The following is a 24,582-nucleotide window of genomic DNA, read 5'->3' on the forward strand; positions in this document are numbered from 1 at the left end:
AGTTGGGGGAGGGGGGTGTATTTGCTGAATGTGATTAAGGCAATAAAACAATAACAATTAAATTAGGCAGGTATCTGTGCCATCAGCATTGAGACTCACAGTAAATCAGGCCCTACAGTTATTATCAGCATGGTTAAGCACGGCACAGCGCCGTTCTATTCTGCCTTCCATGCATATTGAAAGTGATGACTACTCTCAGAAGAACGTAAAATAAATATGCAGGTTTAGTAATAGCGTAGAGCCATTTTGACATGGACATAAATTATAGAGCTATTTTTTGATCTACGGAGAAACCGAAGCAGGTTCTACAGATATCGATTTGACAAATAATAAAAGTGTTTTGTGGGTCCTTAAAAGTTTAGGATAACCTCAAAAAAGTTAGGAATATTTTAGACCAACCAACCTTTCCAAGGTGCAGTCAGGGACTTTTTTCCCCACACAATCTTTATTTGTCTAGCAGTTTACTCATTTAGATTTATGCCAAGCTTTAGGTGGGGGCTATTAAAACAGTTTAGTTTAGTCTGAGCTTTTTTACTTCCCTCACCTTGACTTGTATATTTGCAGAAATGGTGCACGATGGTGCGTTTGCAAATATGCTCTGAATTACAGAGACAATTCTTTTTGGCATTTTTGTACATAACATTTTTTCTTTTCTCTTATTTCAATGAGGATTATGATGAATGTAAAAATTAGCCATGTCCCAAGCTTGTATTGATTTTGGGTATGGTCACAGCAGCGTAAGCCATGCAAGCGATCCATCCAGCAGTAGCAACAACAACAGCGCTTAAGTGTTGGGAGGACTGGGATGTTATTTGTTACAGTGTCATGCAAAGGAATGGGTTTTGCAGTTGCTCTGTGCACAGCTATGCTGTATCGGCAGATGAGGGACCTGATTTGCTTTGTTTGTTATTCTTTCTCTTCTCTCTGGTGGCTTCTTGTTTGGATCCGAGAAAACCTTGTGTGCTAGCTGCGTGATTCTGATGTTTGCCAGTTATCTCTCCCAACCATTATAAACAGTAATGAAGATGTTCCAACCCACTCGTCTTCCCCTCCTGGAGTATGTTGATTCCCTGACTGCCAGCGGAAACACATGCCAGTTACTCTTATTTCACTCTTTTGAGCATTGCATTTATCTTCACTTCCAACAGTCTCCTTCTTTCCTCTTTGCTCTTGAACTGTGATCTGGCACAAGTTCATGCATTTCAGGTATGGAAATATGTCTTATTACCGTTGCTATGTTTAAGCACGAGAGGTTATGAACAGCAGAAGGCACCATTCCTTTGACTAGTGCCCCCACTATCTTGGGTCTGTGTCTCAGGAGTCTATTGAACTGGAGGATGGCAAAGTGGTGCAGTGCACACTGGGAATGGATGGCACTCCCGGGAATGGAAAAGAAACCATCCGTCTAAGAACTCTTGTGTCCTTGTACTATATCTGATCTGGGGTAGACAGAGTGTATTAGTACTGAATAATGGCCCCACACTGCTTGACCAGCTTCCTGCTCTCCTCTGTGATATTGTTCTCTAGAGGGGAAATTTGTGAGGGTCTCTCCCTAGTCAAAGCCTATCAGGAAAGCGATATGATTCCCAAATTTTCTCAGTCTACCGTGACCTGAACGGCAACGGTCCATGGAAGTCCTAAAGTGCTTGTACAAATTGCAGATAAATCTGAATGAGGGACTATGAAACTGTGTAACTGTCAAAAAGAGTAAAATTTTAAATAATGGCAATTATTAGTCTGATTATGGTTTCTAAATCCCACTGTGGATTGTGCCAATAACAGTGGGGCGAGGAGAGAGAAAGGAAAAGAAATAATAAGATTTAAAAGAGGGGATATGGCACTTTTAGTCTCTTTTCTCTCAAGCTTTAAGCATAGCTTCCGAACCATTTTTCCTTTTTTAGTTTGTCAAACTAGAAGAAAAAGTTATCTCAACTGCCATTGAATTTTAGCTCTCGATACCCCGGGGAGAAGTCTGGCTCTCGCATTGATCCAGTCTTATAACAATAGAGGTGAAATCCCTTTTGCAGGTAAGATAGACGTTCTGTCTCTGCTGTGCACCTAGACAATCAAATACAAACCTTGTTTTCCACAATATCACTGCCCTTCCTCCCCTTTTCTTTTTCAAAAGGGCAGGATCCATCAAAAGGCAACATCTCTGTTTTGCCACCTGTGAGTATGTTGTACATCCATTTCATTTCCCAGTACCATTACAAGATTCTGAGCCAGCCAATTCCCTTTGCTATCGATTTCACTCCATTTATTTTTTGCCGGGTTTTAAAAACCTCCCACACAGAAAACCATCTCTTGACAAATCACTTCAGTATTACACTTCTGGAAGGCTGTGCGAAGGCTTTATGAGAATAATTAATGTCCACTTCCTTGTGCCATTACAATTACTGATGTAAGAAAAAAAAAATAAACACAGGCTAACATGTACAACTGAGAACGAGCCAAGATTTAACAGACAAAGAGGGCAACTGCTGAGGAAAAGCAGTGCATTAGAAATTAATTGTTTCTGTTTTTACTTTGATATTAAACCTGCCAGGTTAGTTGAGTGGTTGTGTGTCCACCAACATATCGGTTAAAATAGATACTTGAATGAACTTTACCATTATTTTAATGCACTCTAATGTAATCTAGCGGCTTGATGATATTTTATCAATACTCTGTCTGGCAGTCTACTTAAAAAACAGAAAAAAGAAAAGATTTGTTTGTTTAGCTGAAGCACGAGATGTGTATGTCTGACAAATACACAGAACAGATTTGAAGTAAACACACAGTATACAGCCTTCTAAGCTTGTATAGTTGCAGTACAATAAAAAAAAACGGGAGGGGAAAATAAAAACCTCCAAACGCTTCTTATTTGAACAGCGGCTTCAAAAACGGTGAAATCCCATGACATTTTGGGCATTTTTTGGCTCTTGGTACTTTAGATAAAATGAACTGAAAGGGATTTTTGTCAACAACCTTGACATAACAGCTGAAACTGAAAACATGTTCTGAAAACTGTCAGGAAACTTCCCGAAGATGAAAGAAAGCATATACGGGCCCCGGCGATGTTATCAGTCTTCAAGCCATTCAAGTGGTTTTCAGTGGCACCCTAATCTGTCCCTTTTGCTGCACCGGGCTGCTGAAGAACCTTTGCATTCTTGCACAGACACACAGATTTCCCCAATCTGCAGTCTTTGTCCCTTTTAAAGGCATCCAAATACACAAATATGTCTCTGCCCCGCACCACTCAGAAGCACCCGTCACAATGCTTCACAGTGGTGACAACATAAGATAAGCTGGGATCTGTCTACAAGAACTTGCGTTTCTTTTTTAATTAGACTAATGTCTGCCTCGTGATGAAGAGTTTGCTCATTCTGATCTGTTAACTTCGCTCTTTATTCTGTTCTAATGTGATGATTTAACCGAGTGAGTCAGTAAAATTGCTACATCTTGTGACACATCTTGCTGTGACCCTCACAATAAAACACTGAATCCAAGCGCGATAATAATATCCAATCTTTCAAACATGTGACTCATTTAAAAATACAACGAAAATAAAAATTATGTACGAGCCCTGCACGAAAACACTACGGGACATTTCAAGTTCAAGGGAGGTGAACAGCTCTACAACAAAGCCCTGCACTGGTTTATTGCAGCTCAGTAAAACATGAAGGTTTCTAAGGTGTATTTTTTGGCGAAACGTTCCTTTTCATCTCTTCATTTTAAAGTGTGGGCATATATAATGGTGTCATGACATCATAAGGAGCTGGCTGACAATGATGAATGTGATCAATAATGAAGCGTTAATTCTGACTCTGTGTGAAAATGTATCATCCGCTGGCAACATCAATTAGAAAAGACGTCATTTAAAGTTTACCGTGGTGCGTTGTTCTTGTACACTATATTATCATGGTTTGAGCATTCATGACTTGTTTTCATACTCTTTAATGATCTCACCTGTAGTGTGTGACAGGAGGGTTGGCCTTTGCGGAGCAGTGGAATTTTACGAGGTTGCCCTCCAGAACAGGCTGAGGCTCCACCGAGAGATTTACAAGTGGGAGATCTATAAAAACATAGAGACACAAAGACAACCAATTACCGAACTGGCAGCCTCCTCAAACATGCTGCAGTGAACTGTAAACCTGAGACAAACACTTTGTTGTCAACACTGTTTGTGGCTGAAAAAGACTCAGCAAGAAAAGTGAAAATTATGTCTAATTTTGCAAAGGAGACAAAATACCCTTATAAATAGTGGGGGGAAACATGCAGCCTCAAAATACAAGACGACCCGCTCCACCCTGCTTTCCTTTAAGCTTGTTGGTGTGGCAGGTGCTGGAGAGGGGGTGTGGCTTGTTTTCCAATCATCAAGGCTGGCAATACCTGGTCTCACTGGACCGGTGCTCTGCAGATATCCTTAGAGTGTAGCTGCTATGTGGCTCCCCAAGGCACCGTTTTGGATTATGGTTTGCTTTCTTGCACTAGCATGCAACACTGCATACACCATTTCATCACTGCATACACTGCATACACCATTTCACCTGTCAATTAACATTGACAGGTAAAAACTATCCTGTGGCAAGTTTGGTTATATTCCACTGAACACAGTGGAAATGGCAGCCATTTAACACATAGCAGTGGCACAAAAAGGTCCCAAGAAGGCAGGAAGGTTAAAATAGATTACAGTGGTAGTTAGAGCAGTTGTGACAAGTTAGCATAGTTTGTTCTCCTAAGTTTTTCAAGCCATATTGTAACCCTGTGAGGTGTAGTTCATCACAAGTGCTAACACTAACCCCAACTTTACCCTAACCCTGTATTTTTAGGGAAAAAAGTAAATAGACTTTGATGTGTGTCAAATAGAATGATTTTTAATTACCTCGCTGCCAAGACTTGCAGAAGAGTGTGTTAAAAACACAAATGACATATTCTCATTGTGCAGAATTAGCAGGGTTAATGCTGGGGTTGGTGTTGTCCCCAAAGACATAATATTCAGAAATATTCATACCGCTCATGAGAAGACTGGGCGCTGTTGTTAAGTAACGCTGTAGTGTGCTTCACAGGTGTGGAGGATAACATGCTATTTTTATTCTCAAATATTATTTCTAAGGAGCAAATCAAAGGAAAACTTGACTTGATAATGAGTTTCGGCTAACGGCAATTTGCACACAGTGAATAGTCCACAGTGCAATACGCTGCAATTAAAATAATGTTATAAGGTACAATTAAAACGGGTGTTACAATTAAAAATATTCACATTATGCAAAATTAATAAACAACTTAATTTGTCCTAATTGACAAAGGTGGGATTCTTTTTGAAGATGTGCATTCATTTCCATATCAAACCCGTCCCGTGTGAAACAAGCAGCTATTTACCTCACCGTTTCACAGACGGAGATTCATTCAGCAGGGTTTCTGTAATTATGCTGGGCACATTTTGTTCAGTGTTGAGAAAATTATCATTTAATATATAAATAACCAGTAGTTGTTCAAGTGTATTAGTATTATTATTGGAAAATCAGGTGAACAAAGTGTTTTGAATTACAACTATTTTTATCCCTTGACTGTAAGTTAGTAAAACCAAATGTAATCTAAGACATGGTGTTATGTGGAAGCACTTTTTTCTGGGATACTAGTGGAATACTGGTAAGGCAGCAGCCACCAGGGGAAAGCGCTGGATCTGAGTTTGTTGCTGGTGTAGCCATCTGTTTCAAAGGTATAGCTGCTCTATGTTCAGTAAAAAAAAAAGAAGCAGGAACTGTGTTTGGATGTGGATGAAGAGCAGTGTGGTCGGCAAAGAGATTCCACATAGAATTAAAGAAACACCCAAACGCCACTGAGATGAAGCCAAACAACTTTGTGTATAGTTATGAAGTGTGATTCTGTACGACTGTGTGTGTGTGTGTGTGTGTGTGTGTGTGTGTGTGTGTGGGTATGAAGTGCAGGAAAACTGCTTTTTACCCTGTGGCTGTGCAGATGCTCTAGGCTGGCTCAGCTGCCACAAAAACCCAGAGAGGGGGGTGGTCCAGGTGTCATATTCCTTCCTACTCGCACACCATATTCCCCATCAGCAGACTCATTTCCCTCCAGAACAGTCCTCCCCCCCTCCCACCCCTACCCCACCTCCAACCACCTCCCACCAACTACTCTACCATGAGCTCTTCAAATCCACGAGCTCCACCTGTGCCAGCTCTCCCTGGGCCAATAGAGAAAACAACAATACTGCGGATGGAACAACCGAAGGCCACAGTCAACCAGGCACCGAGCGGCGAACTGTGTGCATCCACGTGTTTGTGAGCGAAGGCAGACATTCAAGGGGTTTTGTGTGCATATGAAAGTGCACATGGGTGTATGTCCTAATAAAACAGGAAAGCCATCCATGCCTCGAGCAATAGTGTTAGCTGCCCAGTACATTTTTTTTCTTAACGTTGCAAGCTGTTAATTGCGTGGACTTAACTGTGGGCAGAGGGGACCTCAGGGGTAAAATGACAGACGTGGCAGTGGTGGAGATGGTAATAAAATTCAGCAAGAATGTGCAAGAGTACAGAGAGAGGCATACATAAAAAGAAAGCAAGAGAGATCTGACGGATGTGTCTATGCTGATAGACACAGTAATGTAGAAGCTAATTCAGAAACCGTTTTCACTAAAAATATTCCTGAACTGTCCTTTTTAACTATGCCAACCTCTTTCTGGCCGCCAAGAGACTTCTAAGGACACAAATGCTCATTACTGTCTCCCCGGCTACAAATTAATGTTCTTTTCAAATGATTGAACTGACCCTCCCTTAAAAAATCCCCCCACTTTCTCTCAGCAAGTGGTAATGTCATGAGGATTTTACATCTATAAGTTACACCAGTAACTTCCTGGATAGCTCCATATCCCCCAAGCCGGAAGCAAAGACAGTCATGGGAGCAACAGCCGTCAAAAGTCTATCAGCAGTGCCCTGGGTGTGGATAAGGGACTGTAGCTTGTCTAACCACTGACCTTTTAGATATGACAGACATCTACTTAATAAAGTCCATGATGTATAAATGCATGAGTTGCTGAGAGAGGGCATTTGAGGCATGATGCGACAGCACATCAATATGCAAGACTGTTAATTCCCAACATTTGTCAAGAGAGTAGTAGCAAGGGAGAGAGAGAGACAGAGAGAGAGAGAAAGGGGGAGGAACGGATGAAAAGAGGAAAAGGGGAATCGTAGGACTGATCGGAGCTTCTGTGAAAACAACAGGATGAATTGGGGAGGGTGGTGTTATAGTTGGCCGACAGCTTTTGATCGGTTAGTTCAAAGTGGAGACCAGATGGTGTTTTTGGAACAATCTTCCAACTTCTCTGTTTCCTGGAGATCGTGCCAGCAAATAAATGCTTTTTTTCCCTTTCTTAAAGCTCAATTTCCAGTCTCTCTGGGTCATTGCAGACAGCTGTTCTCCAGTAGGACCGGCCTCAAACTCCAGTAGCGTCAGATGCCTATGAAGGCTGGGAAAGCTGTTTGTGGGCCGCCCGCTCGTGGCTTCTAGCCTTAACGATATGGGCACACTGTCATGTGGCTGGCTGAGTGGCATACTGCAGAGAGGAACAGACTGACTGACAACCTGAGGTCTAACATTGATCATCTGCTGTTCACATGAGTAAATTCATTGAGAATTTAGTGAGTTTAATGAAGGCAGATGTTATTATTCAATTCATACAGGCGCTTAAATGTGTGCTTCCTCTAGCACATCTGTAGCCAATTACATTCCTGACCATCTCAGTTTTGTTGCTGATGCAAGGGTACGAGCCAGAGATCCTTTATAGCATCTGTGATGTGTTTGGGGTAATGAAAATGTAACATTTAGAAACGATATCTTCACACAGCTTAACATATAAGGAAGATAATTCTGTGCGGATGCATCATAATTCAGAGCATTTTTGTGCCCCTTTACCTTTTTACTCAGTCCTTCTCACTTACAAATTCTAACTCAGATAAATTTGCCATTACCTGCTTAATTAAGCACGGAGAGCATGTAGCAGAGCAAGCTACCAAAACAAATCCTCCCCAATTGCACATCTGCATGTTCTTTATTAATTAGTCTCAACAAATGGCATTCATTTTTCCCCCACATGGCTCAGCTTGTTTGCAATGCAAACACATGGAAAACCTTGGTTTTACCCGTCCCTTGTGCATTAATTTCCCACTAGCCTATGTGTTTCAAAGCATATTTCTATGTGGGGCACTGCTTTGCAAAGTATGCAACTGGACTAGAAAATGTTTGAGGAATATTTTAAATAGTTTGATGAGTGGGAACCAGCGGGACATGAAACTGTGGCACCAGAATCGTATTTCACTGCAGTGATATGATTGAAGGGTAGGGGAGTTTACTGATCTAAGTCCAAAGACTGTATTGCAAGTTCAGTCATGCTGCTGTAGAAAACAGCATCAGGGGGTAGCCACCCTTCTGCTATCAAATAATTAAAGTCAGCTAATGGACTCATATGGACAACTGTAGTCAGCAGTCTATCCAGGATTGTGAATCGCCTCTGTTGGCTCTAAATCCCTCTCATTTTGGCAACATCACCAGCGCGCACTGTATTTAGATGCAAATTTGTCCAAACCTGGGTCAGATAACACATGGACGTTGAAGGGAATAAAAAAAAAAATGCTGAAGTGGGTGTAAATCATTTCAGTAATGATAAAAGAAAAGAAAGGTTGGTAAATGCATTGGGTTTTAGACGGGTTTAGGCTGTAGAGCAGTGCGCTGGGTCGTGTTTCGATTACGCTATTAGTGAAAAAGGGTACCTGAGCGTAGAAGCCGGCAGAATGGCAAATGTTGAGAGTGGCAGAGGGAATGAGAACGCTTTAATTACTTTTGTTGTCATTCGTATCATCTCACTAATGTGGCCAATTAGATTAGGGAAAAGAAGTGAGACTGTTCATTAATTAATTGTGGTATTTACTCACAACTAGACATCCAACAGGGGTTACCAGCGTATATACAGAGACATCTACATTTTTGGTGAATACACTGCTAATTGAGGATATTTGTTAATTCGCTGTCTTACTGACAACGAGTCGAGAGCATCAATATCAGTTTTATCTCACTGCTTTCAATAAACAGCGATCGCATGAAGTGTCAGATAAATAATTGAAAAACATTATATCTCTGGCTTTTTGGCATCGCTTGACAAAAAGATCCATAATAACCTTTCAGCAGTTCCAGTTAGAGGGAACTGGACTCCATCTTCTGTTTGTTTTGGGTTTTTTACCCATCATAGATTTTTTCAGACCAGACTATTTTAATTCCACTCCTATTTTTTTTTTATTTTCGATCAGAAAAATAAAGTTACAGTAAAGCAAATATGAATATTTGTCATTAGGTTTGTCATTAATATCATTCAGTTACCTCATTTGCATTGCAAAGCTGGCATTGTTTCACATATCAGTTATAGAAACATGATATCAACCAAGACAACATAACCTGGCATAACTTTGTCTTATGTGGTTGCTTCTAACGTTGGCTGTCATGAAGCTGTTATGAAACTATTATTAATCACAGTTTCCCTGACCTGAGAGTAAATTGGTCCAATTTGGACAAGTCATTAAAATGTCATTAAGTGTTGCTACATTTTTAAATGACTTTTAAATACCTTATTAAAGGCAATAGGCAGTGGGACAGTTTTCTTTGTGGACTTGCAGAACTATTATTTGGCTTGGCAGCTGGGTAAACAGGTCTCTCTATGAGAGCCAGGCTTCCAGGTTGAGGCTGTTTATTTATTTTGAACACAGAAGCTCAGTGATAGTGCTGTTGCCTTACACCAACAGGGTCCTGGGCATGAACTAGGGGGGCTCTGGAGTTTACATGCAAACCCCCCTCAATGTAAGTTTTCATAATATGCAGCAAATATTAGTCCATTAGATGGTTGTTACCAGCTAATGAAAACTTGTATTGTCTTTCTAAGAACATTAGCATTGCAGTCATGGCCATCTTAACAAACAGCAGCTTATGTGCTAATACTCAAAGGCTTAATGCTTACTATGCTATGTGAAAATAAAATGTTATGAGCTTCACATTGGTAGCTTAATTTGCTATTCTGCTTCTTTAACTCTCCACACGGCCCAACCACAGCAATTTCAAGAGGGCGAATGCTGGACACAAATTTCACAAAGGACCTAAAAAAATACAGCAACAGTGACAGCATATCAGTACAAAAAAGCATAATGGTAACAATGTAATCAGAGTTCAAAAAAATAATTGTAATTTTATATTATTTAAGAACATCACATAGGCTTAATTGTTTACATTTTGAGTGACATTCACATGACCCTGGTTTAAAAGTAGAATCCAGATACAGTTCAAAGTTATGGAAGTCAAAGGAAATGCAGCAACACTTGATCATACTCAGCTTAAAGAGGTGCAGTTCTGAATCATCAGTGTCTGCCTTGCATTTTTTCTACAAACACTTAACTCTGAAACAATTATGAACATGTATTGTTACATTCTTACGCTTGCCTGGTTTTTCCTCTAAAATAGAACACCCAAGAACAACTGTAAAGCAGAAACTGCAGAGAGTTACATATAACTCATAAGGTGACAGGAAGCTCCTGAAGGAACCCTTGCCTTGATAGGTAGGGTGATGGCTTTCAGCTTCTCTGAGAAAAGTCTCACTAAAAAAATATTACCGTGGAATAAAGAAATAGGTTCGCCTTCTAATATCACTCTTGCTCTGAATAAGATGTAACATGCTCTCTTGTTTGAACATATCATCATTATGATTCATTAAACCAAGTTACTATTGTTAGTATAACAAAATCAAAATAAAAAGCATGCACGCAAATACAAAAGGATCATCGTATATCTGTATGGCTGCTGTGTTCAGGTATCACGGGCATGGGATATTTGGTTACATCTGAAACATAAGATTTGTTCAGGATTGGGTGTTAGCTCTCTTGTTTGTCACTTTTTCCTTATTTGCTGCCACTACACTGCGCTTTGTTTCATGCGATGCGATGTACAGCAGTCCTGTACACTTACTGAAGGCAGACGTTTCAGTCTTTCCTTTGTAACCCATCGCCCGACTGTACCTTTCTTCCCACTACAAACTGCTATTTGCTCATTTGTGGTGTGGACTCCATGCAAAGTATGTACTTCTACACAAAACAGCAAAGCAATAACAAACACACAAATCCCAGATCCATTTTAAAATCCCCGCAAAATGTGTCCGAGAAACCCATATGGAGAACATAACTAGTGAAGTCTTCTGCAATTTTCTGCATTATGACATTCCAGCAGACTTTTTGCCCTCAAGAAACAAAGTAACAAAAGATAGCGCTACCGTGTCTGCACATACACTGCTGAAGGTGTATTTGTGTGTCTGTGCAAGAGAGAGAGAGCAAATGTGTGCAGTTTCTGAGTAGAAACTCATGAGGTCGAGAGACAATTAAAAGGAATAGAGGAATTATCATACAGTGAAGTCATCGACCCAGCTAAGGTGGTTATGAGTTACTGATAAAAACAACAACTGTACTTGTATGATGCTAATTAATGTTTATCATTCTGGCAGTTCCTGCTGTTGAAACTTTGTCATGTGAGGACAGTGTCTTGGTAATTAACTTGTCCTTTATGGACTAGGCTTTGAGGAAGATCAAGCTCTTGAATTAGAGCACAGCTTGTGTTTATTTCCTCTTGTATAAGGAAAGAACTTTAGTGTGACGGCACCACCTTATAATGTTCCATTCCTGTCTTTAACACTTTTCTGAAGACGTTATATTTACAGCATGTTTGGTGAATAGTCAGGTCTTTAAAGCATAATCTTTTTGCACTTGTGTTACAGATGTTGTTGCTAAGCCAGAACCCTTGCAACCAAATAAGGCTGCACTGAAATTAAACAGATTGATATCGAGCACAAATGAATCAAAGTTCAACTGAAGCAAGTTTTATTTCAGTGGCAACTTAATTTAGAAGCGGATCTCAGCACAAACTGTAGGTTCTGCTGAACTGTGCTGAACATTACCTGTCAAATCTGGGAGAGGGCGGGGGAGGTGAGAACGAGGGAGACAAGAGCCTTGTGGGAGACAATTTGAATCTTGACAATTAGTCTCTGCTGTCGCTTGGTTTGATCTCACACTGTGAAAAATGTTTTCAGGAGCTTTAATTGTGTAAAGAGCACATTTTGGAATGCTAATTAGAAACCTGCTCCACTCATTTTTCAGGGTTAAATCATACATTCAGAAGCGAGGATGATGCTATGATGGCAAGCATTTATCACAGACGCATCATTATACATGGTGACAAATCAGTTTACATGTGGGATGACTTCCCTCTCTGACTGCATGACAAAAATGAAGAAGGCAAACTGAAAGAGTTGCAAACACTAACAATTGTTAATCATTTTTTACCCCCACGCCTGAGTTGGCCTGATCGTGTCGTGCCCGCTCTTGCCATGCTTGCCTCTTGTGGTGTGCATAATGAAAAGAATGGAGCCGTCAGTCATAATGGCTCTCTAAATAGCATTTTCTGCTTTATTAGTCATACTTAATGGTGTTGAAGGGGTTGTGAGTGATGCAAAATCCCTTTGTTCAGAGCCCTTCTCTTACTGTGAATGCTTCTTGATCGAAAAAAGATTCCCTGACAATTGAGGCTCAATGTGTTTTACACGCTGGGCTTACTTTGCCTATTTTAGAGGGGAACTGTAGATGTTCTCATCAAAAAGATTGATGGCATGAGCATGGAAATAAAAGAGGTGGATACAGTTTGCACAGTACCATAACAGGCAGTGCCACAGCAGGTAGGTAGATGGACCAAAAAAAGGAGGCTCCATTCATTTTAGATAGACGGCGCCTTTGATATTGCATCAGAACAAACAAATGGAAAAAAAAGAAAAACAGTAATACAGCACCAATCCATACGCTGGATTACTATATGTAAGTAAAAATGGAAACCAATTATAAATATTCACCAGAGCCGAAAATGAATGCTTGATTTTCACACTGTTAGCCACGTAGGTATTTGACAGTGTCTTGACTCTACATGTGAGAAATACCTCATATACAGTATTTAGAAATGCATGTTTTAAGCTGACCCTTTGCCCACTGATATTCTTCACAGATGAGAATAACAGAGAGAAGAAGAAGTGGTATGCTTACGCTGAATGTCAATTGTGACACTGGTCTCTTTGCCGAAGGGGACTGCCTTGTTGGAGGCCTTACAGATGATCTGCTGACCTGTCTCAATGTTGGAAGGCGATAGGTAGAGTGTGCTTACGGTGCTTTCCCTCTTGCCATCCCGGAGCAAGGTCTGAAAAGAGGGAAGAAATACAGAGCAAAGTTAAGACAGTTCTGTGGATGAATGCTTAAGCCTCTAAATCTATGCCAAGTTTGTTTTGTTGTTCTAATGGATTACCATAGTGGGACCTTGGATTGGCTTTATCATAATCAATAAATAGAACCTGAGCTATTTTTATGCTGAGCAGAGTACTGAACTCCAAATGCTGCAGAATCCGAGGGATATTGGATTGTATCTTCAATAGTCCCAATTCAACCTGGGATTATAAATTGTTTAAGTGACGCACAAACAGAGAAAAGAGGCGGAAGAAACGCTTTGCTGGATAAGCTTTGATGGAAAAGGTATAAAATTGTTGCAAAAAGGCAGAAAATTTATGTATACACAAATCTACTCCCTTGGGGATCCAGAGACAAACCCTCAGAACACTCTAGCCTGTAGTTTTACTGCAAAGCAGATTGATATAAATAAAAAAGTAGAAATATATTTCTTGAGTTTGCTTTTGTGTGTCTGGAGAGCTGCGCTCTAGTGCATGGCTTGTCATACTCCACAAAGGAAATCAATCTTCTTTTCAGCGTTCATCCTCTGAGCCCTACATTGTGGAAGCCATCTGGAATCAGTTGGTAGCGCTCAGTAGCTCTCACGCTCCCTCAAACACTCAGGGGAGGGCTCTGGGAGTCTATGTTAACCAGTGCGGGACAGAACAAAGTCACTGACTAGAACAAATTGCTTGGGCAACAGGGCACAGTGTGGTCAACCACAAAGTCAGGATGCATTTCCCTGCCATCTTTTTAAAGCAGGCTCACTGTTGCTCTGCATTTCTTGAAGACACAAAAAAGACCTTCCTATTGAAGAACACCAAAAGATTTTACTCCTACGTTGACCAGAAGAAGCTCAGTTGACTTGCTTTACTGCACTGGTAACTTTGGTTTTACCTCCCAAAAATACATCCAGTACTTGCCCTTAACTTTGTATAATTTTGTAGCCAACCATTCAATAAGAAAAATACTGATGATCAGATCCTACATCTACTCAGCCGTTAGTTAACTACTGCAGGCTGTTGAGTATATTTAGATTTATAACGTATGCTGTTTAAATGACATAACTAAAACTTTGCAAGTTTTTAGTACTCTGTACTAAAATGCAACATATAGATTCCATCTACCATTACCAGTACCCATTAATCATTTTCCTGAGTCAAACTGAGATTCATTGCCAAAGTACAAACCAGTGGTAATTATCCATTCATTTCTGCACTTAATTTGAACATTTTAATTATCCACATTTATGCTGTCTTTCTCACTTAAGCATACTATATTGTAAATAGCATGATTAAAATGTCATGGAAGTTGTAAAACCTCATGGCTAGGCATTTCCAGGAAAAGACTCTGATCAAATTAAAATACGTCAGGGAAGAGTATCTACTAAACGTGTTTGAGATTAGAAACTCTGTATTACTGATGCGGAGAAAAAAAAGTATTCTCTTGTAATGGGATATTAGATCCCTTGCATACTTGTGGGAAGCCCATTTGTATGTGAAGAACCATGTGATGAAATTCATAACTGTGCATGAGTCACTTCTAAAGCAGAACACATTGGCTGTCAGACGCGGGATATGTCAATGTAATATCCTTTCTGACACAATCAGGATTGTTTCCCTCGTCGCTTTGGACCTGTCTGAAGTCATTAATCTTAGAAAAGGGGTTAGCTGGCTGCAGCATTGAATTCAACACCATGCCACATTATAATTTGATAAATTTTTATATTCATCTCCTAAAGCCATGTGAAGAATATTTTTACCATGGCAGGAGATGAATGACAAAATAACTGGACTGAGAGGGAATGAGTCGGCTTTTTTAAAGCCATAGTTACTAGGTACTAGGTAATTTCTGACCTCCAAAGGGTTACAAAAAAGGTAAAAATTGGTTATTAATAAATGTTAGCTGGAGTTTCAAGATGGGCATCTCAGTATGTCTTTTTTTCTCTCATTTTACTGGGGTCTAATATTTCCTTGCTTTGTAGACTAATTTGGTCTGGCTTAAGTAGGGGTATACCGTGCTTTCTGTGGCTTTCATTTAAGAGACAGACAGCCTTCTTTCACAGAAAAACAGCATCACAGCTAGATAGGCCCCTGGCCAGCTAATATAGCAATACCTACATAAAGCTAAATGTAAAGCTGTGACTGCCAATCAAAGCTTTAACTTAACATGAAGGTGACTTGGAAAACAAGCATGCAAGCAAACAAAAGAAATCTACTAAAGTAGGTTGCCTGAGAACTGAACGATGTCCAATAATGGCTCATCTAGAGGTGTTAAGTTGATGATTACAGCTCTGAGCATGTTTGTTTGATGGAGAAGTAAAAAACCCAAACTAACAAACAAATAAAAGAAAATCATATGCCAGTGGTTTACGGTGCTTCATTAACATAGAATAGCACAACCCCAGTACTGAGACCAGGTTTTAAGGTCTGGATAAAGTGCGTCGACCAAATTATTCAGAAACAGTATTAATAACAAGGGAGAACCCTGACTTAGAATGAATTCAGACACATGTCAAAATCACGAGTGTTATAAGTAATGCATATCCCAAGTGAAACATAACTCTGAGCAGCCAAATGTATCTAGGAAAGAAAGTAACAGTCCATACTGAAGACAGATCACCTCAGCATAAAGCATAAAAAATTCTGGAAGCTAATCTTCCCCTAAGTGGCTGCATGTAAAAAAGAAATGGGTAATGGAGAGAAAGAGAAAGAATGAACTATGAGCTTTTCTTTAGTGAGTGGTTTCAAAAAGAATATCCATTTAGTTAACTAGTCATTAAAATACATGAACCTAATTAATAATTTGTTAAATAAAACTTGACATACATACCAGAAAAGTTCATCTACTGTTAGTCCGAAATATTGTGATTACTCTGAAGCTCTCTTCTATTTGTATTTTTCTCAAATTGTAATACATGTAGCCAAAAGCAAAATGTTTTTGTCATTTAATGTCATTTAATATACAGTTAATTTAAGTGCAAAGGTTTATAGCCACCTCTAATTTTTTTTAATGAAGTTATGAGCAATAGTTCTCCAGACATTCTGACGGTCTTTCACAGTTTCTCTTTGGACATTGGATACTTTTTCCACTCATTTTCAGTCCAGTTCTTGTGCCTGACCTTTTTCAGACCTTTGTTTGGTTGTTAATAATGAATGAATCATTCAAGCATAAATTGGTTTTTCTTCCTCTGTACTCAAGGAATGAACCAGTGTTGTGTCTAGATATGAAACTTAGCAAAGAACCAATTTTAAATAGTAAATGTACCGTGTAAAAAAATATATATATAATTGTTATTTTTCTAATAATTCTTCCAAAATTACTTTGACCTGATCAAATTATTTACATTCAAACAGTTTTCCATTTTTAATCTACACCACAAAATGTTCCTCTTCTCTGGAGTTAATTGCACACAACTTGGCACGATATATATACATGAAATATATACTTTTATTTCTTTTGTTTTTTCACATGGTAACTGAGGTTAAACAGGTTTCTTTTACTTAACTCAACTCATGGTTTTCAAAAGTTGTTGAATGCAATTAATCGAAGTGATCTATATTTCGCCTTTACTTTTAATATTTAATAAATGAGGTTAATTGGATTGTCAAAATCTTTTGAGATCTTTTTAAAATGGAACCAGTGATTACGTGTACAGTTGAAACTAAGGAGCCCTTTGACTTACATCATTTCACCTGTCTCAAAACAAAAACAAATGCGACACAATAATGCTCGACCGAATTTTAATTAGTTACTTTATTTGTAAGTATTTCCCTTCCCACTATGCAGTGAGTGTGATGATTAAAATACAATAAAGTGCTCTAATTACACAAACCTCCCATGGCTTTATGAGAAAAAAACTCATAATGGAATAAAGGGACAGTAAAAAAAGCAGCTGTGTTAAATATTTCTGAGGGTTGAAAAAAAAAAACAGACAAAAACTAAAAAAAAAATGTTTCCTGCTAACACTGATATTATCAACTTCATATGACCTTTAGCACCTTTACCTGGCATTAAAAGGTGACAAAGCAGAGACTGTATACAAAATGCTGAACAAGAATGGCTCATAAAAATATAATTCCTTCCTTTTTTGTTCTTTTTCCCCCTTCTACCACTGAGATAATCCTCTATCTCCCACTCTCAGGTTGCTACCAAAGCACATAGTGAAGAATGACTTTATGGTAAGGAAGTGCATCATGTTCTTCAAAAGAACATGATGAGGCTGCGTGTTACAAACAGCCCTTTGCAGTTTTCTGCTGAGCAGCTCCACTGGAGCAGATGGGAGCTGAGAATTGAGCATTGTTCAATAATTTACTCAAGCCCAAGCAAGTCTTGACATTTGAACCACTCACCTTACTTTTCTCTCTAATTATTTGGGGTGCCTCCTCCGTAATACACCACAGTTTATATTTACTGAAAGCTACCCTCACTAATGATAAGCAATGCATCATTTAAGTTGCTCTCTTCCATGTGAGAACTGACGCGCATTTTTTGCCAAGCAATGGCGTTAATCATACATTTTCTCTTTAACCACTGGTCCAGTAAATAGTTTGCTAAGAGCTTGTGGAAATGAGGTTTTGAGGCCTTTAGTGGAAAATTATCTTCGGGTCAGAACCATCATTACTTTTGACATCATCAGGAAAGCTATTTCTGTGAATCCTCCACCACATCTGCTCACATTAGTCCTCTACATCTGTGGGAAATGAGAAGACCATCAGATCGGATGACGATGATGTAGTCTCCCACACTGCTCTTTGGATCCACAAAGGAGTCATGTTCTTTTAATTGACCCCCCCAAGCTCACTTCACAATGTTAGGCAATAGAGATAAAAGAGGAGAGACACACATCATTCGCCTCAACACAGACATGTGAGCATCCATCAGCTACCAGCACAGAATGTCCCCATATCTGCCTTCGCTCTGAGAGGAAGTGAAGGCAGGAAGCGCACTCCCCGCCCAGTATTAGCAAACGGCACCTCCAGCAATCACTTTATTCAAAACGGCCTGGTGCTGTACCACAGTCCAATCAATGGCATTTATATGCTCTTTGAAAAAAGCCGATAATGGGATGAGGCAGTACAGGGAGCGAGGGAAGGCGGGGGAGGTGTTAGTGCTCTAAAGTGCCGAGTCTCTCTATGTCCTTTGTTTAAATAGAACTAGAACATGACAGTGCTGAATGGACGATTAGCCTTAAGGGCTAATGTCAGTCAAGAGTCTATGGGGATCAGGTGATCCAAACATTGGGCTGGTGTGAATGGGCACTGTTGTGTACCGCAGCATCAAAAGCGTGATCTGTCATTGAGACTCATACTGTGGCATGAAAAGGTTCAGACAGATTCCAGCAGCGAAAGGGACATCGTCAAGTTTTTTAGGGTGGTGGGATAAATGCCACTGAAGGAAAATATCTAAACACCGAAGACAAACTCAAAGCCATGGATAGCTCTGTGATCTCACCACTATTTGAGTTGCTTCGGATACTGGAGGGGAAAAAAAGAAAGGAAAAAAAGCCGTATTTTAGTAATTCAAATGCAATCTGAATTTTCAAGGGACTGCATTTTTAAAAGCAATCCATCCATCGGTCACTCGGCGGAAGGGTAAAATTGGAGTAGAGTATAATTTAGGGAAAGAAAATGTTAATAATTGTAAAAAATAATAGCAAATCAAGTAATATAAAAAAAAATTCCACTCTTGCGTCATCACGTCATCAACAGCCCTTTTCCAGCTGGTCTGCATACCTGGAATGACACACACCTCTATGCTTACCTTGGAGTACATGGCCCCATTAAGGACCTCTCCATTGCGGATCCAGATAATTGAGGCCGCAGGTTTGGCATTGTCAGCATGGCAGGTCAGATTGAGTGGGTCACCGGCCCTTAGGCTTACAACTGGCCCTCCGCTGATGACTGGGTCTTCTGGAGGAACTATTGATCAGAGACAGAGGCAAAGAAAGACAGGCCGTTAGTAAAATGTGTAGACGTGAGATCAAGCTATTGTTTAATGTGTGATATATTTATGTTGATAGCAAAGTCGGGCATATTGACACCCGTATAGCATTATGATCCAAAAAGTTCAGATGACCCAAATAACACAAAACTGCCGAAAAGTAATGCCTGCTACGAATTCACAGCAAAACCCTAACTATATATCAGAGTTAGTTTCATTTTAATGGGTGCACTTATGATGCCAACAGGGGACAAAATGCTAGTTCATTGTATCAAATTAGGTTTCTTCAGAAAACAAAACCTGCAACTAGTGTTAGGTGTTCATTAAAGGTAATGACTGCAGAGAAAAATGTATTTACCACACACCTAATGGAAAACTCAGTGAATGGTGTGGTTTCAAAGCAAGGAAAGCTTTGCAGACTGAAGTCCCAGCATGACTCTCTAAACAACAATAAACTCTATCATCACTCATTGCAGACTCAGCACATATGTGTCAGCATTAAACATAATTCAGACACACAGATGTACATTTCCTCTCTTTATTTCTTATTGTGTTGACAAATACAGCAGAAGGACAAAAGCAGTGCTACAGTGTTGTATGTGTCTCTAATGGCACTGATCAAAGTCATATTCCCATTTTACCCATGAGCTGATCTGTTTTCTCACTCTTTTTTTAAATAAGTGAAACTGCAGTGAATTATTGATTGACCTGAGTGCTCATTACAATGCAGATCTGGGGCAAGATGAAATCAAAGGCTGCAGGCAGCTGCCATATTCCCGTGCAATAGCATCATGATTGGAAGAAAGGTTGTTATGGGTTAGATTTATGCTGTCAAACAGATGTGAGAAGAATGAAACCAGAGAAAATGCAATTTGGGTTCTTTCTGGACATTGAATGACAATATGTATAAAAGCACTCTTTAATGGCAACATTAGGGCTGGATGGCATGCACTCAGCTATGCTGCTCTGTTGCTCACTCTTTAAATAACTGAAAAAAATGTTATAACTTAACTTAGTTTTAGTTCAACGTTGCTAAATGTGTTTTTAACAACACCGCTAGTTAAATCTCAGACCCAGAGAGCTGCATTTACAGTGAGAAGAACATTGTATTCCCTGCATATATTTCTGTTTATTTCCAGCGCCACATTTTAGACTCACTTTTGTTTCCCACTCAACACTCTATTAAATTAGACATAATGCAAAACAAACCCTTCCGACTGAGCTTACTACATTCAGTATTCAGTTGTTCATTTTGAAGCAGTTACAGGAAACAGGTTCTCATTGAGGTTAGTGGTAAATACTGTTTATCAGAAATGTACTGCGCACAATAATAAGGTGACTATTTTGGGATTTTTGTCTGCAGATCCCTTTTAGATACAGCAGGAAATAATCGAACAAGAAGAGGCGGCGCTCGTCTTGTACTGTGGCTTGGAAACATGTATTCACTGAGCAGATGCAGTTTTAGAGTTTTAAATTGCACTAAACAAAGACCAATTCCTATGTTGACAAAAAGTTCTTCAAGCTGTGTTTGCTGCATTTTAAGATGTTGTATTGGTAAAATGGTCACCTATCTTTGTAGTTTGAATACACATATAGAGCCTGGTCATAAGGGTAACACAGCACTCCTGTGACAAAGACGTGCAGATCTTGGTCTTCATGCTGTGGTTGATTAGTGTAAGGGTAGATTTATGCTACTGTGACTAATATCATTGTATTACATAACATTATTGATTAAAATGTGGAAATGGGAAAAATCTTTATTAATCAAATAATCTGCAAGCATCACCATCACTACCACTTTTTTTGAGTAAATAAAGGCTTATTCAGACCAGCGTGGGAACAATGAAGTCTGTACTCTGGCTAGACCTAACTCTGACCAATCAGACCAGGAAAACTGCTATTTCACAGACAGTTCAGACTCACTGATTCCTATTATGTACTTGAGTGTGAAAGGCAGTGTTAATTCTGGCTGGCTCCCTTTCATCTGTACTTCGTTAATATGCGGAGGATCGGGAGAGGTAGAGGAATCTCAGGTCAGCACAAGCAGATAAGACAAGACAGTGTGCTGATCTAGGCAAGTAAGAAAGAATCTTTGTGAGAATGTGGTCACCACCTGGTTCTTTATCAGCAATTGGAGCAAGGTCAAAAAGATCACTTCATGTTATTCTTTTGCTAAGAATAGAAATTCAGCATGGCATGCAAATGCGAGAGAGAGTAAGAGACTGAAAAAAAGGCAGCATTATGAGCCTGGACTAGTCCAGAAAGCTCTGCCATCTGTCAATAAAAAAAAAAAAGTGAGGCTCAGTAATGACACTTTGACTGTTGATTGCAAAAATACAAACCTACTGGTTTGCTGGCAGCGTTCCTTTGCACATATGACTGAAACATTAATTAAATGACAAGCAAGAAGGTTTTATATGGAGGGGGGATATAAGAGCTATTAGGAATTGCCAAGATTCTTTCGCTAATCATCACAACAGCAGCAGTAACAACCTCGATCAGGACAGGATGTTAGCTGATTTAAAAATGAGAGGGAAAATTTTGGTCCGCTCTCCCATACAAAATAGTCCCAGTTCAAGATTATATCAGGGATACCTTGACTTTATTTTTTTTTTTTTAATGTTTTGAATCATGGCACAACAATCGGCTATATTGAGTTCAAACTGCTCACTTGGTAATGGGCTCTCTTCTCATTCAATCATTCTGTTGCTGGCTTATTTTTGTGTTTTCGGCCATTGTACCGTTGCACCATTCAAACCTTTCCTAAACTTCAGGTCAAAACATTTTTTTCAGCGAGCCCATGAAGGAAAGCCCCTCTTTCCTTCAGTTCGATCAGAGAGACTTTGCTGTTTGTTTAAAACATGCTACCAAGGCCTAGTTGAAGTTGTGGTGTGTTTCTCTTAGTACACCTATTCAGAGTTTTCCTTGTTGTGAACATGTGCTGTTCCATTACTCTTGGGTCCTTTAGAAATATTTATGTAGTTCTTTTTTCCCGGGGATGTACATCTCTACGTTTTCGCATAAAGCTGTGATCAAGTCATTATCTGGACTTTCTTGCAAGTCATGGACTCGGGCTTGAATACCACACATTCATGTAAGGTGATATAAAGCTTAAACTGACTGAAATCTCACATAAAAAGTCTTGTTCAAGGAATGTTCAAGGAAACTTTCCTCTCTTGCATACGTTCTAACAAATCAGTTTTCTGTAAATAGGTGCTCAGCTAGGGTCGTAGGGTGATTCTAGTAATGAGTGTTGTTATACTCTCCCAGGTTGTTTTAGTAAGTAACTGTATGGACCCTTTTGACCTTTTTATAGTCCCAGTTGTTTATTATTCAGCTTTACGTATTCCTCTGAGAGGTGCAAAGTGGACCGTGCAAGAGGAGTTTATGATTTCATGCATAGTGCCGTTACATGGAAGAGGGAGTCGCAGCGAAAACGGCACTCTGGGTACGGTTTCAGGTCATGTCTCTCTGGAGGGATGCTTGCCAGGAAAACACAAAGGGTAAATGGGGAATATAACAAGGAGATGAAGGACATGCCTGGCTGCCTCCATCCAGCATACCTTTGTATCTTTCTATCCTTCACAGTGTTTGAGGTCTTATGCAGAGTGTGTCAATATGAAGACAGTTTGTGACAGCCTGGGCTGAAATTGTTGGTTGTGTTAATGAAAAAAAGCCACAACTTGTGATCATCGCCACTAAAGGAGCACGAAGAATGTTCTATTCAAAACAGAAATGCAGTTAAACTTGGCGCAGAGGAATTGGGAACATCTGACCAATAACCTAGCATTCATTGAATATATAAATGACCAAAAAATAGGATTAAAATAGATCTTTCTCTTCATCTAAGATCTTTCACTGATATCGCCTTATGACTGCCAGGTCTGACAGTTATACAGAGGCCAAACCTTGAACTTGAATCAGCCATCATCATTACTGGGCTATTTGCAAACTCGGCAGTCCCTAATGGTTCTAAATTAGCTCTTTACTGCAGCCATTCGATGGACTTGGCATAAGTGTGGTCAGTGGTACAGATTGATCACTCCTCTTTAATTACAGGGCTGACTCATTGCAAACTCTGCTCCACTCTGTCCGCTTTTTTCTTCTCTCGGATAATAATTTAATCCCTTTCAAGGCTTTCTCAAATTTGCATTCGTCTGTGCAAATTTGCTGGCGTGAATTCACATGGACATCAACTTTTGCAGGTATTTCGGTGATTACACGTTTAATACAAATAAGCAGACGACTGATTGCTGAATTGCCACGAAGCGGTTTGTCTTACTCATGTATTAATCAAACATGCAGCATTGGCAGTGGCTGCAGCTCAAGATTTAGGTAAAGACTAACTGTAAGATATAGCCAGTTCATTACTTTCATCATTTGAAAGCTTTCTTTGGGCCTGATTTGAGTGTGTGTTTTGATCCGGTGGCTTCAGATCATAAATGTCATAGTGGGTTCTAAGGAGCCTTTTATTTATTTCTGGGATAAATCCAAATTGCTCTGTCAAAACTCACATTCATTTACCTCATCTGATGCTTCATAAGTCTCAGGATTCATTTATGTGCTTCGCGTCGCTATAAATGTCTGACTACATGCCCTACCTTCTATCAGAGTGAGTGAAAACAGACAACGATGTCAGAAAAACATAGAATTCAGTGAGATCATTTACTGGTAGTGTATAATCAATTAGACCACAGCATATTGATGTGTAATTAACAGTGAAAAGCAGTAAGTCTGTCAGCTCCAACAGGGGCTTGAATAAACCCAGGGGATCATAAAGCTGCCTTTTGTCTCATGAAACATATGAATTATCCAAACACTGGACATAAAGCTTGAATTTATGTGATAGCATGCACTAGAGTTAGCTCGTGATGATCCTGCTGAGTTTTTAGGAAACCAGCACTGGGAGAAGTCCTCCAAAGCAGCCAATGAAATCTTGTGAGCACCCCAGCTTTCCAGGAGTGCGAGCAAGGAGGAAAAGCAATTTGGAGGCAAATGAATGAGAGAGCTCCACATAAGGTGGCTGGACGATGTAGGGGAGGGGAAGGCTGGCAACGTGTCAGCTGTGCTTCGGCGGACGTGTCCTGAACATCAATGTGATTCCTGACTTTCCTGTCTATTCCAGAAGAATACTTGCACAGGCTGCCTGTCACCCTGCCGCGACAGCTTGCAGAGTTTGTGAAAGAAAGATCAGGAAAAACAGAAGAGTAGAAGGGAGGAATACCCAGCGCAGGGTGGATACAAGAGACATGTGTGGCTCACTGGCCCAAATCACCGGCCCTCTTCAAGTGCTGTCATAGTACATCTGTTTGGAAGCAGAAGATCTTCAGCCATGACTGTGCACATGCATGAGACAGGA

General features: G+C 39.8%; 1 protein-coding gene across 9 annotated transcripts in view; it reads right to left on the reverse strand.

Moving 5' to 3' along the window:
- Positions 1–24,582, reverse strand: part of kirrel3b (kirre like nephrin family adhesion molecule 3b) — a 165,876-nt gene that overhangs the window by 24,753 nt on the left and 116,541 nt on the right. For 6 of the 9 annotated variants that reach the window (XM_085379759.1, XM_085379755.1, XM_085379758.1 and 3 more), the window contains exons 5-7: positions 19,032–19,201; positions 13,107–13,257; positions 3,949–4,054 (exon numbers count right to left, since the gene is read on the reverse strand). In XM_085379759.1, the coding sequence (XP_085235885.1) occupies positions 3,949–4,054; positions 13,107–13,257; positions 19,032–19,201 (427 nt within the window). The remainder of the gene's footprint in view (positions 1–3,948; positions 4,055–13,106; positions 13,258–19,031; positions 19,202–24,582) is intronic. The other 3 variants (XM_085379760.1, XM_085379756.1, XM_085379754.1) reach the window with 1 other exon arrangement.

Source organism: Rhamphochromis longiceps, linkage group LG14, assembly GCF_057381845.1.
Source record: "Rhamphochromis longiceps isolate RC_006_pf linkage group LG14, R_longiceps_female_GT1.1, whole genome shotgun sequence".
In the NCBI taxonomy this organism is placed as follows: Eukaryota; Metazoa; Chordata; class Actinopteri; order Cichliformes; family Cichlidae; genus Rhamphochromis; species Rhamphochromis longiceps.